This window comes from Hemicordylus capensis, chromosome 2, assembly GCF_027244095.1.
Source record: "Hemicordylus capensis ecotype Gifberg chromosome 2, rHemCap1.1.pri, whole genome shotgun sequence".
In the NCBI taxonomy this organism is placed as follows: Eukaryota; Metazoa; Chordata; class Lepidosauria; order Squamata; family Cordylidae; genus Hemicordylus; species Hemicordylus capensis.
In genome coordinates this window covers 319,144,751-319,160,230 of record NC_069658.1, presented here as the reverse complement: position 1 = coordinate 319,160,230, position 15,480 = coordinate 319,144,751, and the positions used below count along the sequence as shown (strand labels likewise).

General features: G+C 45.6%; 1 protein-coding gene across 13 annotated transcripts in view; it reads right to left on the bottom strand.

The window, feature by feature from the left end:
* The window catches only part of SFMBT1 (Scm like with four mbt domains 1), a 141,604-nt gene that overhangs the window by 9,959 nt on the left and 116,165 nt on the right, over positions 1-15,480 (bottom strand). For all 13 annotated transcript variants that reach the window (XM_053296133.1, XM_053296137.1, XM_053296135.1 and 10 more), the window contains one exon: positions 949-1,058. In XM_053296133.1, the coding sequence (XP_053152108.1) occupies positions 949-1,058 (110 nt within the window). The remainder of the gene's footprint in view (positions 1-948; positions 1,059-15,480) is intronic.

Below are 15,480 nucleotides of genomic sequence, written 5' to 3'. Positions count from 1 at the left end.
CCATGATCTTTTGTGGAAAATCGGCCAAATTGGGGTTTGGGGGGGGGGGCACTGCTGGACAGCTGGAGATCATGGCATGGTACATTGTTTCACTTGTTTCTGCCTTTTAAAGTTTTTTTGGGGGGGGCTTTTTTGCCCTCTAGTCTCCATTCCTCCCTTCATCTCCATTCCCCCCAATCTTCATTCACTCAATGAATTGTTATCCGCGGTTTTGCTAACCATGGCTTCGGCCAAGAATGGAACCCGCGCGGATAACGAGGTCCACCTGTATCTAAATCAATTCACTCACTGGGAAACATACAATAGCTGCTTGAGTTCTCCTGGTTATTCATCTTGAGGAGAAAAAGGACTAGAGCAGTCCGGTGTCTAACTAAGAGACAGCATGATGGAACTAGTTTTCTGACATCTGAGAAAGCCCTTGGGAATACAATTTACCTTCCATTTGGACTACTGGCTCAAACTGTGGAGGAGAAACAAACAGGTAGTCTTATGGTCTCATCTGCTGCAGTGCTTTTCACTCAAAATGCTGTTTATTTTAGTGAAATCCAAAAGAAGAGACTATTCTTCAACACCTAATCTGGCCTTAAATAGTTATCTCAGAAAAATGCATGGTCCCACATGCAGGGCAGGATCAGTGGGTGAGAGGGGTGCTTAATCCTGCCTATGCCCATCAGTCCAGCCCTCCAAATGACACCTTGCCCAAGGCCAAGCTCAATGCTATTTTCAGGGGTGGCAGGATATGGGGGTGGTATTGTCATGGGGCATTTGTAGGGTAAGGGTCAAGGAGCCCCCCGCCTAACAGTTCTACTCTGCAAATGCTACCCTTCAGTGCATAATGCATTAGCATTATGAGGGAAGAAAAGAACATGCTTCCTTTGCAATATCTAAATTTGGCCTTGCAAGCAAAGGATGAACAGGCTGGCATATGAGACAGAACAGATAATTTACTTGGCTTTCAGGGTCTCTCCGTATCCATGCCATGCAGCTTCTTCATCCAGTTGTATTTCTCTAAGAACACGGCTGGGTTTATAGGCGGCATTGATCAACAAAGAGAGCACCTAAAAATTGAAAGATTGGTGAAGGGAAAGTGAAGGGAAAAACATTAAAGCATGGAACCTTTAATGCAAGTTCATTAAATAGTCATTTTAACATATTACTATGTCTTAGATTACATAATTGGCCACAATGATATCCTAAAATCACAGTCTCAAATATGCAAGCATAAAAAGATTAGGAAGCACAATAGAAACTGCAAATAAAAGCAGATAATAAATAGGGACTTCAAGAATTTATTATTTGATTGTCATAGGGTTTCCAACTTCAGTAGTTCTCTGTTCTTATTCAAGCAGCCAAGTAGCATGTTGATCTAGTGCATGTTGTTCCCTTGTTTTAATTAAGCTAATATGCTTTCCCCTGTATTTCGAATGCAATTTCATTATATTTTTGTTGCCAAAGAAAGCATAGTTCTGTGAGGCATTTGCCTAAGAAGGCCTTCTGGAGCTATCATCTACTACATCATCATAACTCATTCCAATCTCAAGATACTTGTAGTCATCACTACTTGATGCTGCTTGCATTAAGACTTTCACCCAATTTAGAAATCTTCCTCCTTTCTCAAGATAGCTCTTGAGAATTAACAACAACAACAAAGCATTTGCATAGTGCATTAGAATGGTCACAGCATTTAATATTAACTATATTGAATTGTGCTTGTGAGGGATTCCAACACTGACTGGCTAAATTACGTGGTGATTTGGAACATTCTGTTAAGGTTCTACAGTGAAAGGGAACACTGTCCATTTAACTGGGCTTAAAATCTCACACAAGGATAGGCTAAGGATTGGGAAGGGGTCCTGGTAAAAGGTCAAGAGGTAAGACAAAGTGCCCAGAGACAAGGAAGTTGAGAAGTAAAGGAAAGATACAGAGTAGGCAATGGACTGAGAAAAAGGAATCTGGGGGATAGGTGGACAAAATTGGATTGAAATGTGGTTCAGTGTTGGCAAGTGTAAAGTGATGCACATTGGGATGAAAAACCCCAACTTTAAGTATACGCTGATGGGATCTGAGCTGTCGGTGACTGACCAGGAGAGGGATAAACAGGTTGCTCACCTGTAACTGATGATCTGGTAGAGATCCGTCGACATCCATAAGAATGGGTTCTGCGCCTGCGCAGGAATCCCTGTGGTAGCCATGCCTCAGCTTGTCGAGGCGTCCAAGCCCCGCCCACACGCAGCGCGTGCTATTTAAGAGCGGGGCTGGGCGCCATGTTCCTCAGTTCTTTCGACAACTGCCGAGGAGGGCGATCATCGCAGATGGACATCATGAGTGGAGACGAATAGATACGGTAAGTATAGTAAGCAGCACGCACACAGAGGAGCATCACTACTGCAGAGGGGAAGGATGGGAGGGTCTTATGGATGTCGACAGATCTCTACCAGATCATCAGTTACAGGTGAGCAACCTGTTTATCTGGATCGAGATCTGTCGACAGCCATAAGAATGGGTGTTTAGCAAGCTCCCCAAGGAGGGGGGTGCAGTAGTGCTATTGCAACACTCTTTTTAGGACACTTCTCCCAAAACTAGCCTCTGCAGCAGAGCGCACGTCTATGGCGTAATGCTTGACAAATGGGAGATTGGACGACCAGGTAGCTGCTTTGCATATGTCCAGGAAGCCAATCCCTGAGAGGTGTGCGGACGATGAAGCATAAGCCCTGGTAGAATGGGCTTTGATGGACTTCGGAGGTGCTTTATGCTATATTTTATATGTGAGTACGATGAGGTTGACAAGCCATCTAGACAATCTTTGACGAGAAACTGGAGATCCCTTGGTAGCGCCCTGGTATGATACAAAGAGACGTGAAGAGGCTCTAAAGTCCCTCGTACGAGCCATATAGAATAGAAGGGCTCTACGAACGTCCAGCGAATGCATGGACCTTTCCAGGGCCGATTGTGGGTTCCTAAAGAAGGTAGGTAGAATAATGTCCTGATTTAAGTGGGCGGGGCTTGGACACCTCGACAAGCTGAGGCATGGCTACCGCAGGGATTCCTGCGCAGGCGCAGAACCCATTCTTATGGCTTTCGACGGATCTCGATCCAGATCTTGGGGTTATGGTAGACAGCTCGTTGAAAGTGTCGACTCAATGTGTGGCAGCTGTGAAAAAGGCCAATTCCATGCTAGGGATCATTAGGAAGGGGATTGAAAATAAAACGGCTAATATTATAATGCCCTTATACAAAACTATGGTGTGACCACACTTTGAGTACTGCGTACAATTCTGGTCACCACATCTAAAAAAGGACACTGTAGAACAGGAAAAGGTGCAGAAGAGGGCAACCAAGATGATCAGGGGCCTAGAGCACCTTTCTTATGAGGCAAGGCTACAACGCCTGGCTCTTTTTAGTTTAGAAAAAAGACGACTGCGGGGAGACATGATAGGAGTCTATAAAATCATGCATGGTGTGGAGAAAGTAGATAGAGAGAAATTCTTTTCCCTCTCACATAACACTAGAACCAGGGGTCATCCCATGAAATTGATTGCTAGGAAATCTAGGACCAACAAACGGAAGTACTTTTTCATACAACGAATAATCCACTTGTGGAATTCTCTACCACGAGATGTGGTGACAGCCAACAACCTGGATGGCTTTAAGAGGGATTTGGATAACTTCATGGAGGAGAGGCCTATCAAAGGCCACTAGTCGGAGGGCTGTGGGCCACCTCCAGCCTCAAAGGCAGGATGCCTCTGAGTACCGGTTGCAGGGGAGTAACAGCAGGAGAGAGGGCATGCCCTCAACTCCTGCCTGTGGCTTCCAGCAGCATCTGGTGGGCCACTGTGCGAAACAGGATGCTGGACTAGATGGGCCTTGGGCCTGATCCAGCAGGGCTGTTCTTATGACCATGAGACTTGTGGGAAAGGGCAGAAGAGACAGGCAATCAAAGCACTAATATGCTAACTAGAGAGGAAGCTTTTAATAAAATTCTACCTGCTCTGTTTAGGAGTTACTGTATGTGGGCGGGAAGCACAGAATTCTAGGAAGGTTGGTCATGGGGGAAAGTGACTAAAAGCAGCAGAACAATGAGCTGAAAAACAAAGGATGGTAGAAACTGAAAAGAAGATGGTCAATATCATAAGTCTATGGTGTGGCCTCATTTGAAATAATGCCCAAGGCCACCAAGCAAGTTCATAGCACTGACTATGAACATAGCACAGAAGACTGTCAAACAGAAGAGGTCTGGTAAAGAGCAGATTAATTTCAAAGGTATTTACCCTCACACCAAAATTTTTTGTGAAACCACACGTGACAATTGCCTCCTTCAATTCATTCCAAGAAGTGAGACAGCCATATAAGAAAACAGAGCAAAAAGCCCAGAATAACAAACACAAGAAATATTTCAAAAATATTTTGTATAAAGGGTTTTGCATTGCTTTCATCACAGAGATGAGGCAGTACCTGACAAAGCTGTCACCATGACGAATAACCAATGGCATTTAACATGCAGCACAAATCCCCAGAGGCAGTTACAATAATCTAGTATGTTCTCAAAGGACTTTAAATTTGTCATAACAGATCAAATTACTGTCTCATCAAATCTAATACACTGCCTTGGGTAGTTCCTGCTGGTACATGATTCAGAGGCCGGCATACATTCTCTTCTCCTTAATCCCACTTAGGTTTTCCTACATACAGTAAATTAGAAGCCCTACATAACTCTTCTTTTTTCTAAAACTATAATGCAGCCCATGAATGAAGTCTTGACTTTTAAGCAGCTACACACCATATACAGTTATGTGAGTCTGAGCTGTCTTGATGACAGGAATGAGCCTCTTCTTACAAAGAATTGAAATGTTCCTTGATAGCTGGAGATTTTGCCCCAGGCTTTGAAATACAATGACCTCTATCCAGCTAGTGAGTAGAGGCAGAGAAACAGTCTGAAGCCAGCTTTGCAGTCTGAATTTGGACTAGCGCAAGGCAGGCAGAGAACAAAATTGCTAAACTGGAAAACAGGCTGGGGTGCTACAGGGAAGTCTGTTAGGAGCATCTCTTTGTTTCTATATTTTACTTACATTTTTGTAAACACCACAAGTACTACAGATACACCATAATTCTCCATTACATTACCACCTTCAATTTCTTACTGATCAGCAAAGTAGAGAGCTCATAATAAAAACAGCATTTTGCGCTACAAGATATGTTTTTACTATCCCAAATTTCAAGATATAACTAAGGCCAAGTTAACAAAAACTCACAGAACAGCCAAATATTTTAACACAACAATGACTTGAACAGGCCCACAATTGTCAAAGTGCAACACAGACAATTTAGCTGCATATATATGAGCCCCTGCCAAAGTCTTCTCCCTAACTTAGTCTTTCTCTTGTTTATAGCAGAAGTACCAAGCCAGTCCTACTCCTACTCAACCAGTGTTCTATATGAAGAGAAACTGGGGCCATTCACACGTCCAGGTGGGTGGGTGGTCGGCTGGTCCACCTCACCTTCCTGCCAGATGATAGCAGAAATGTTGCTGGGAGCACAGACTGCTCTCCCAGACAATCTGCTCTGTGCCACGCAGTGCAAAGCTCCTGAGTACAGAACAATAGGCCCCAGTCTCCGGATATCCCACAATGGGCATGGTGCATTGACAGGATTCCCCATGAGATGGGCACTCTAGGCACCCATCTCTGTGTCCACTCAGGCTATACACAGCCCAAGTGAACACACAACCCCGATCTGGGGTTAAAGGCATCCTTGCAATTCCCCAGAGGAAATATAAAAAGGTGCGTGCCCACAACACTATCAGCACATGCGCATCAATTTTATGAGCTGGTAGAAAACTTTCATAAACGGGTGGATTCCCCCCCCCCACCATAAGATTTATTTATCATATTTATATGCCGCCTGTTATGTGCATCTCTAGGTGGAGAACACAATTTAAAACACAAATATAAAACAGAATAAAAACTATTAAAACAACTTCACAGAATAACAAGTTAACACAATCTCAAGGGATAAAAACAAACTATTTAAAATTAATTTCAGTTAAATGCCTGAGAAAACAGGTGTGTCTTGAGGGTCTTTCTAAAAGCAAACAGAGAAAGAGATGCTCTTGTTTCAACAGGAAGCATTTTCCAAAGCCCTGGAGCAGCCAGAGAGAAGGCCTAGTTCTGAGTCACCACCAAACGAGCTGGCGGCAACTGTAACTGGATCTCTCCAGATGATCTTAATAGGTGACAGGGTTCATGACAGAGAAGGTGCTCTCTTAAGTACTATGGACCAAATGCTTGCTGATAAAATTCAGAATTAATGGTTTGACTCCAAATTATGTCAATGAGTGTATGTGTAGCACTAATTTTAAGTAGTCCTCAGGAAATAAGAATTTAAGGAGTTTTTTTGAGAAATATATTGTTATCCATTTGAATTCCTTACCACATCATGAATTGTTCCTCGGTACAGGAGAGCTGGTCTTGTGATTGCAAGCATGAGTTGTCCCCTTTGTTAAGCAGGCTCCACCCTGGTTTACATTTGAATAGGAGACATGTGTGAACACTGTAAGATATTCCCCTTAGGGGATGGGGCCACTCTAGGAAGAGGAACTTTCCAAGTTCCCTCCCAGAAGGTTTCAGGTTCCCAAGATAGGGCTGAGAGAGATTCCTGCCTGCAACCTTGGAGAAGCCTCTGCCAGTCTGTGTAAACAATACTGAGCTAGATGGACCAATGGTCTGACTTGCTAAAAGGCAGCTTCCCATGTTCAGTGTGCCCTCTGATTTTTTCTTCATCTGTGTGCAGAATGACTTTTGTTCTGGGCAGCAGTATCAAGGCAATGTGCACACACATGCATTCAGAATGTGGTCTTCCTCTGATTCAACCAGAGCGGGATCTAAAATTAACTGAGTGGATTTCAAAAAACTTGTATATGCTTGCACATGCATATGCCTTAGAGGGAACACTACCTATGTTGCTATGTAAAATTGTTGCCACCAAATTCTCATTTTCAGTGGTGGACTGGGGGTTCTTTAGCATGATCACTGGACCCAAGGTTTACTCTGAAATCACTAACTGGCTCACTGCGTTTCAGAACATCCCAACCAATCTAGGCCATATAGAGATGGAAGCCTTTGGTACATCATACAACAAGGGGTAGGTCTTAGTCTCTCTCTGTGTGTGTTATTTGCTAGGGTTAGAATTTCCCAGGGTTAGGATTTGCTAGGGCTACCAAACTCCAGTATTTACCTTGTCCCTGCCTGGTGGGGGGTAGAGTCAGCTAGGGCTGGGAGAGGCCCCACATTCCTTTAACTCACATCCTGTGTCTCAGGTGGAAGGCTACTCTACATAAGAGTTGAAGGCCCGAGAGCATAGCGAACAGAGCATAATGAACAGGGATAGCAAACAGGAGTTAGGAGTTTTGCAGGAGTTTAGCGGGAAGTGTGCGGGGGAGCCTGGAGCAAGCCCCTGTGATCACAAGGAGCCTGGTGGAGAAGAGAACGTAAGTACAAATCCCTCCCTTGTATTCCTCATATTCTTGGGAAAGGCTGTTTGGACAGATAAATAGCTGACCATTACAGCTGACACCTATCCTTCTAATAAACTATCTAATAAACAGATAATAAAGTACTTCTAATAAACTATCTCTAAATACTGTAAACAGCTGACAAAAACAGTATGAAGAAAGTCAGCAGGGGAAGGGGAGTACCACATGTATGACTATTTGCCCCATGGGCAGAAGCCATGGGTGTGTGCTCGGTGCAAGGAGCTCCTGGCCCTCAGGGAACAAATCTGTTCCGTTGAGACCAAGATGGAGAAGCTCAGAGAGACAGAGAGGCATGTGGGCAAGACCTTCAGGGATGTGATAGAGGCATCCCACTCCAGGGCTGGTAGTTCCTCTGCTGACTGGGAGAATGAAGGTCTTGGGCAAGGAGGACACTGGTCTGAGGAAGAGGGAAAAGCTCCTTTAGAAGGGACCCCTATGGATGATAAGCCCATATCCTCTCATACAGGGGATACTCCTCTGGGGGGTGGGGGCCTCCTTGTGGGTGATTCGATCATTAGAGGTATAGAGAGATGGGTGTGAGACCCGCGTGATGACCGCACGGTGACTTGCCTGCCTGGTGCGAAGGTTGCGACATCATGCAACGTCTAGACAGGCTCCTAAGCAGTGCTGGGGAGGAGACAGCTGTCGTGGTGCATGTCGGCACCAACGGCGTGGGAAAATGTAGTCAGGAGGTCCTGGAAGCCAAATTTAGGCTGAGAGGTAGTGTATTGAAGTCCAGGACCCCCAATGTAGCATTCTCAGAAATGCTACCTGTTCCATGCGCAGGTACAGTGAGACAGGCAGAGCTGAGGGGTTTCAATGCATGGATGAGACGTTGCTGCCGAGAGGAGGGGTTTAGATTTGTTAGGCACTGGGATACATTTTGGGGCAAGCAAGACCTGTACAAAAGGGATGGGCTGCACTTGAACCAAGATGGAACCAGACTGCTGGCGCTTAAAATCAAAAAGGTTGCAGAGCAGCTTTTAAATGACGCCTGGGGAACAGCTGGTGGGAGCTGGACAGTATCCCGTTTGGCAAAAGCCATCCTTTAAAGTGTGAGGGTGAAAAGAATTCAGATAAAACAGAAGGGGACAGAGCAGAACCACATAAAGAGCAGACGGGAGCCTGTGCCAGCTGGTCAAAGAGTCAAAAGAATAGCATATATCAGGTGAGAGATTCAGCGTATAGGTGCTTATATGCCAATGCCAGAAGCCTCCGAGCAAGAGTGCTTGGTTGCGAATACAGAAATAGATATAGTGGGCATAACAGAAACATGGTAGAACAGTGAGAACCAGTGGGACACTGTTATCCCTGGGTATAAACTCTATAGAAAGGACAGAGAGGGGCACCTTGGAGGAGGGGTAGCACTGTATGTTAGAGAAGGGATAGAATCTAACAAGCTAGGAAAACCTAGGTGGACTGGAGTCCTCCACAGAAACCCTGTGGGTGACTATACAAGGCCTGAAAGGGAACGTGCTACTGGAGACGTGCTATCGCCCTCCTGATCAGAATGCTGACAGTGACTGGGAGTTGAGGAGGAAATCGGGGAGGCGTTTAGGAGAGGCAGGGCTGTAATAATGGGTGAATTCAATTACCCACACATAGACTGGGTAAATTCACAGTCAGGTCAGGACAAAGAGGTCAAGTTTCTAGATACGCTAAATGACTGTGCCCTAGAACAGTTGGTCTTGGAACCAACCAGAGAGAAGGCGACTTTGGACCTAATCCTGAGTGGCACCCAGAACCTGGTGCGTGGTGTCATCGACCCTTTAGAGTACAGTGACCATAGTGCTATCAAATTCAGCATACATGCAGGGAGAGAATCACCAAGGACGTCTAACCGGGACATTTTGAATTTCAGAAGAGGAAACTTCTCCAAAATGAGGAGTATGGTGAAAAGAAAGCTGAAAGGGAAAATCGGGAGAGTCACTTCGCTCCAGAGTGCATAGAGTTTACTCAAAACCACAATATTAGAAGCCAAGTTAGATTGTATACCTAAATGGAGGAAAGGTACCACTAAGTCCAGGAGGATGCCAGCATGGCTAATGGGTACCGTCAAGGAAGCCATAAAAGGGAAGAAGACTTCCTTCTGAAATTAGAAGGCCTGTCCAAACGAAGAGAACAGAAAGGAACACAAACTCTGGCAAAAGAAATGCAAGGTGACAATAAGGAAGGCAAAAAGAGAGTGTGAGGAACATTTAGCCAAAAGTATCAAGGGGAATAGCAAAGACTTCTTTAAATACACCAGAAGCAAGAAACCTTCCAGGGAGGTGGTTGGACCATTAGACAATGAGGGAGTGAAAGGGATTATTAAAGAAGATTTGGAGGTTGCAGAGAAGCTGAATGAGTTCTTTGTGTCTGTCTTCACGGCAGAGGATACTGAGCATACACCTGTTCTGAACCAGGCTTTTCGAGGATGGAGGCTAGAGAGCTGGGTCAGATAGAAATGACAAGAGATGATGTTCCCTGCAATTGGGCTCTGTACCAGAGGACTGGAGAGTAGCAAATGTAACACCGATTTTCAAAAAGGGATCCAGGGGCGATCCGGGAAATTACAGGCCAGTTAGCCTAACATCTGTTCCAGGCAAATTGATGGAAAGCATCCTCAAGGATAAAATTTTAAAGCACATAGAACAACAGGCCCTCCTGGGAGTGAGCCAGCATGGCTTCCACAAAGGTAAATCTTGCCTCACCAACCTTTTGGAGTTCTTTGAGAGTGTCAACAAGTGTGTGGATCAAGGTGATCCAGTTTATACCTAGACTTCCAAAAAGCTTTCGACAAAGTTCCTCATCAAAGACTCCTGAGGAAACTTAGCAGTTATGGGATAAGGGGACAAGTACATGTGTGGATTGCTAACTGGTTGAAAGACAGGAAACAGAGGGTAGGTATAAATGGAGTTTTCACAATGGAGGGAAGTAAGAAGTGGGGTCCCCCAGGGATCTGTACTGGGACCGGTGCTTTTTAATTTATTCATAAATGATATAGAAACAGGGGTAAGCAGCGATGTGGCCAAATTTGCAGATGATACCAAACTCTTCTGGGTAGTAAAATCCATTATGGATTGTGAGCAGCTCCAAAAGGATCTCTCAGGACTGGGGGAATGGGCGACAAAATGGCAAATGTGGTTCAGTGTTAGCAAGTGTAAGGTGATGCACACTGGAATGAAAAAACCCAACTTCAAGTATATGCTGATGGGAGCCGAGCTGTCGGTGACTTTGCAGATGATACAGGATGCTGGACGAGATGGGCCTTGGGCCTGATCCATCAGAACATCATCTTATGTTCTAACAACCAAAGTAGATCATGTCATCAACCTAATGATACCCCAGAGGCCTTCTGGCCATTCCAAGCACCACTTTGATGTCTTAGAGTAATTCATTTCAAATCTGGATTCAAAAATCCAGTGGAATGTAGATTCAGAAATCCAATTCTGATAAATCTTTGCCCATGCAAAACATTATACCTTGTTTAAAGGGCCTGAAGTTGGGGGGAAACCCCTCATGAATTACTTATTTTTACTATTCCCAAATACATCTTAATTTCTTTTTAATTATCTGACCTAGTACTGGTAGGCTAGTAAAAAAGTTTCATAGTGCCATTAGCCCTTTTTGTTCTTAACTTGAAGACTGCATTAATTAATTTCTGGTTTACTCTTAAACCAATGGGACTGTTTACACACAGAGAAAAAATAGGTTGCTTACTTGTAACTACTGATGTGGTAGTGATCTGTTGTAATCCATAAGAATGGGTACTACGCCTGCACAGGGACCTCACGGCTGAGCGCTCTAGCTCCTCTTGGCTTCCAGATTCCGCCCCCACGTACTCAGCATGGAAGTATAAAAGGCGGACTGGATGCACTTCGTTGGTTCCTGGACAACCGCCGTGAGACGATAATCCTCATCATGATGAGAAGAAAACAGGCGAGTTCCAAAATCAAAAAGGTTTGGAGGCTACTGGTGGTCTGGACTGGAGGGTCTTATGGGTTACAATGGATCACTACCAGATCAATAGTTACAGGTAAGCAATCTTTTTATTTGGATTGTGATCTGTTGTAACCCATAAGAATGGGTGTTTAGCCAGCTGCTTGAGCTGGAGGGTGAAATAGCTATTGCAACATCCTTTCCAACACACTTCTCCCGAAGTTAGCCTCCACTGCAGAGCAAAGGTCAAAAGCGTAATGCTTCAAAAAGGCAGCTCTTTTGTGGTCAGTAGTGTAATGCTTCACAAAAGGCAGCTCAAAATCAGGTGGCCGCCTTACAAATGTCATTAAAGAAAATTCCAGACAAGTGGGCCACTGAAGCTGCATAGGCCCTAGTGGAATGAGACTGGATGTAATTGTGGGGCTCAAACGTCCATAGGAGAGATAGCACAGACAAAATCTGAGAATGTAAGTCTTCTTTTGGTTTGGAAGCCAGGAGCCAGTCATCGAGGTATGGGGACAGTCACCCCACATAGTCCTTAGGTGAGCCAGTACAACAGCCAGGCATTTTGTAAAAACGTGAAGTGCCATTGACAGTCTGAACCATATATTGGTACACTGACTCTCGGACTGTGAAGCGAAGGTATTTCTGGTGGTCTTCCCTGATGCCTATATGGAAGTATGCGTCTTTGAGATTGCCCTGCCAGCCACCACTCCTCATAAAGGTGTGGCAATATATCCAGTAACCCTATCATTCTAAACTTCCTTGTACGCACACATTTGTTTAGGAGATGCAGGTCCATAATTGGGTGGATTCCCCCATCCCTCTTTGGGATTTGGAAGTACCTGGAGTAGAATACGTCCCTCCTCCATGTCCACTGCACCGGCAATAGCCCCTTTCTCTAGGAGTTCCTTGACTTCATCCTTCAGTGGTGGAGTTGCTCCCGTGAAGCAGATCCCCAAGAAGGAGGGCACAGTCTTGAACTCTATTGCATACCCCACCAAGATGATCTTGAGGACCCAGCAGTCCAATGTTATGTGGTGCCATACAGAGGCATGGCATGCCAGACGGATGGAACTGGCATATGGTGGTTGTATATAGTTGCAACTTGCCAGGAGATGGTGTTACTGGCACAGTGGACTGACTGATCTCTCAAAGATGCTGCTTTTGTGAGTCACTATGTTTCTTTTGGCCCTGGCTGTTCTTGTTCTTTTGTTGGAAAGGGTGGTTATTATAGGGTTGGTATTTCCTGAAATCCCTACAGTCATTCTGACAGAATTGTGGTCTTTGCTTCTAGTAGGGCTTGAACCTTGACTGTGTGCACATCGAGGTGGATGGGGCATTTTTTCCATGGTCTGGTCTGCATCTTCACTAAATAGGCCCTTCCCGTCAAAGGGCACACCTTCAATCCTTTCCTTCCTGTTGGTCTGAAGGGAGGCCAACTGTAGCCATGCATGCCTGCGTAATGAAACAGTTGCTGTCATAGCCCTGGATTCATTCTCTGCCAGGTGTTTGGCTGTGCTGAGCTGGTGTTGTGTTATAGAAGCTGACTTTACCAACACGTCTGAAAATTTCTGGGCCAATTCCTCAGAGGAGAGTCTGTTCATCTCCTGGTGGAGAGTCTTCCAGAGGGAGTGGCTGTATTTCACCATACAGGTGGAGTAATTGGTGATTTTTATTGAGAGGCATACTGTGGTGTAGACTTTCCTCCCCATTACATTTAATTTTCTCCCTTCCTTATCTGCAGGGGTGGTGTGTCACCATGTAGACTTGGAGGACATAGCACATTTGATGACAAGGGAGTTTGGAAGGGGATGCTTTAACAGGTATGTATTATTCTCTTCCTGGACCCGACATAATCCTTCTAGGTGCTTAGATGTGGAGGTGGAAGTATTAACGACCTCCCAAGCTGTTTTTGCAGCCTTTGAAATAACAGAGAGTAGAAGAGCAGAGCCACTGGTTGAGCGGCCTGCAATGATGACATGAATTTGTAGACCAGGTTGTTGACTGTGTCTTAAGATCAAGGCCCAAGGTATTCATCATGGCCTTCATCTGGATAAGATAAAATTTTAGTTCTTCAGTGGGTGACACATGTATAGAAGGTGGTATGTCCTGTGGAGGATCCTCTGGTTCGATGGTCTCTGGATCAGATTCGAAATCATAAGAGCCATGGTGGTCCTCTTCTGGAGACGGAGAAGGGAGGCAGGCCCTGTGTTTGCAGGAGCCTCAGCTTTCTTACGCTTTGAAGTTGTCTTCTGAGTTTGAGTGGTAGTCGAAGTTTTTAGTACCACCGGTAGAGGCAGCATCTGAGTTTGGGTAGTAGTTGATGTCTTTGGAGTTTTTGGTGGTTCAGCCAGAGTCTGTGGTTGAGGTCACTAACGTATGCTTTTCCAGAGGCAGGACAAAAGGTGCAATATTTCTAAGCTACAGTGGTCACAGTAAGCACCTTTTGTTTCAAGGGTATCTCCAGTCCCCAAGGTGCAGACTGGCAAAGGGCTAGGAGAAGTGGATGCCAAAGCAAAAGCAGTAGATACTCCTCCTTTCTGAATTTTCCAAAGCTTGTAGTCCTGGTAATCATAAGGAAGGCCAGGTGAAGAGGTGCCCATAGACCTGTTGGACAATGAAGCAACTGGTGCAGGAGAGTGATGAGAGAAACCACACTGGTGACATGACAAAGTTGGTGGGGCAGCACCTAGTAACTGGCTTGCTGAAAGAGCCTTTGGACGTACAAGGGGTTCTGCCCCGTGGGGTGGTTAGTGGGACATACATCACGTCCTGATCATCCGTTTGCTCGGATGGTGTACCTGATAAGAATCCTTTAAACATGGTGGTAGAGGGTGTGCTGTTGCTGGAGTCAAGGATTGAGAGCAAGGTATGCACCATAGATAGGTCCAGTACTCCTTCCGCACCATCAGGTTAAACTTCAAGATTGAAGACTGGCATCAGAGAAATTGTTCAGTACTGAGGGGTGAAGTTCTTCAATGCCGAAAGAACTGGAGTGTTCAGCTTTGGGGAGGTTCCAACCATAGCTGGAACCATAACTTTCTAACCATACCTGCCAGTGTTGAAGGTCTCGGTGAATCAGCTGGGGACCAAATGGGTGTAACCACTGGAAAGTTCGATGCTGAGAGGGGAGCTGCAGGTATCACACCCGCAAGTGTCAAGGACCTGGGCATCAGAGGTCTTGATACCAATGCACTCGGTGTCAAAGACCTAGGAGCAGACTTCAATAACAAGGGAGCCGACTGGAGTCCAGACAGGGATGGCATCGACTTCAAAAGCCCATCTCGATGTTTGTGCTTCTTTGGAGCAGGAGCTGTTCTGTCCTCCAGGTGCAATGGGTGTCTCTTCCAATCTCGTCTCCGAGGGGAGAAATGCAGAGGCTTGAACACTGGGGTTGGCGTTTTAGACTGTTTCAGTTGTACAAACCCCAAAGCGGAGTGCTCTGATGTAGATGCCTTTGATGTCGAAGTGGTTTCAGTTGCTGACGTCGCCAGATTCAGGGAGTCACCATACAGCATATTGTGCAACCTGAGGGCCTGGTTTCGTCTGGTTTGTTTCGAAAAAGACATGAATATCTTGCATACTGAAGTATTATGCTGCTCACCAAGGCAGATCAGACAGGAATCATGCCTATCCTGGGAAGGCAACTTGGCCCCACACTCTCCATGTTTAGAAGATCAGAGGAGATAAGCTTTGACTGTTTATCATCTAGCCTCCTTTGCTGGATGGCGTGGAGTCTCTCAGCTGCCTCCCCCACCCTTGGTCTGCTGGCTGGGACAACTCAGACCAGCACAGTCCTGCTGCCTGATTGGGAATCTTCCTTCCTCCAAGTGCCTGAACTAATACCACCTGCAGGAACTGATTGATTACATCAGCCTTGCCCAGAGTCCTTTGTGGGAGGAAGGACTCTGGAGACTTTTAAAGGAAGGGGGCTGCCGCAGGCGGCACAGCCAGCGGTGCGGCTAGCCTGCAGGCGGCCGCCGAAGCCAGCCGCCAAAGGGGGCCAGCCTTTGGTGTAGGGCTGAGGG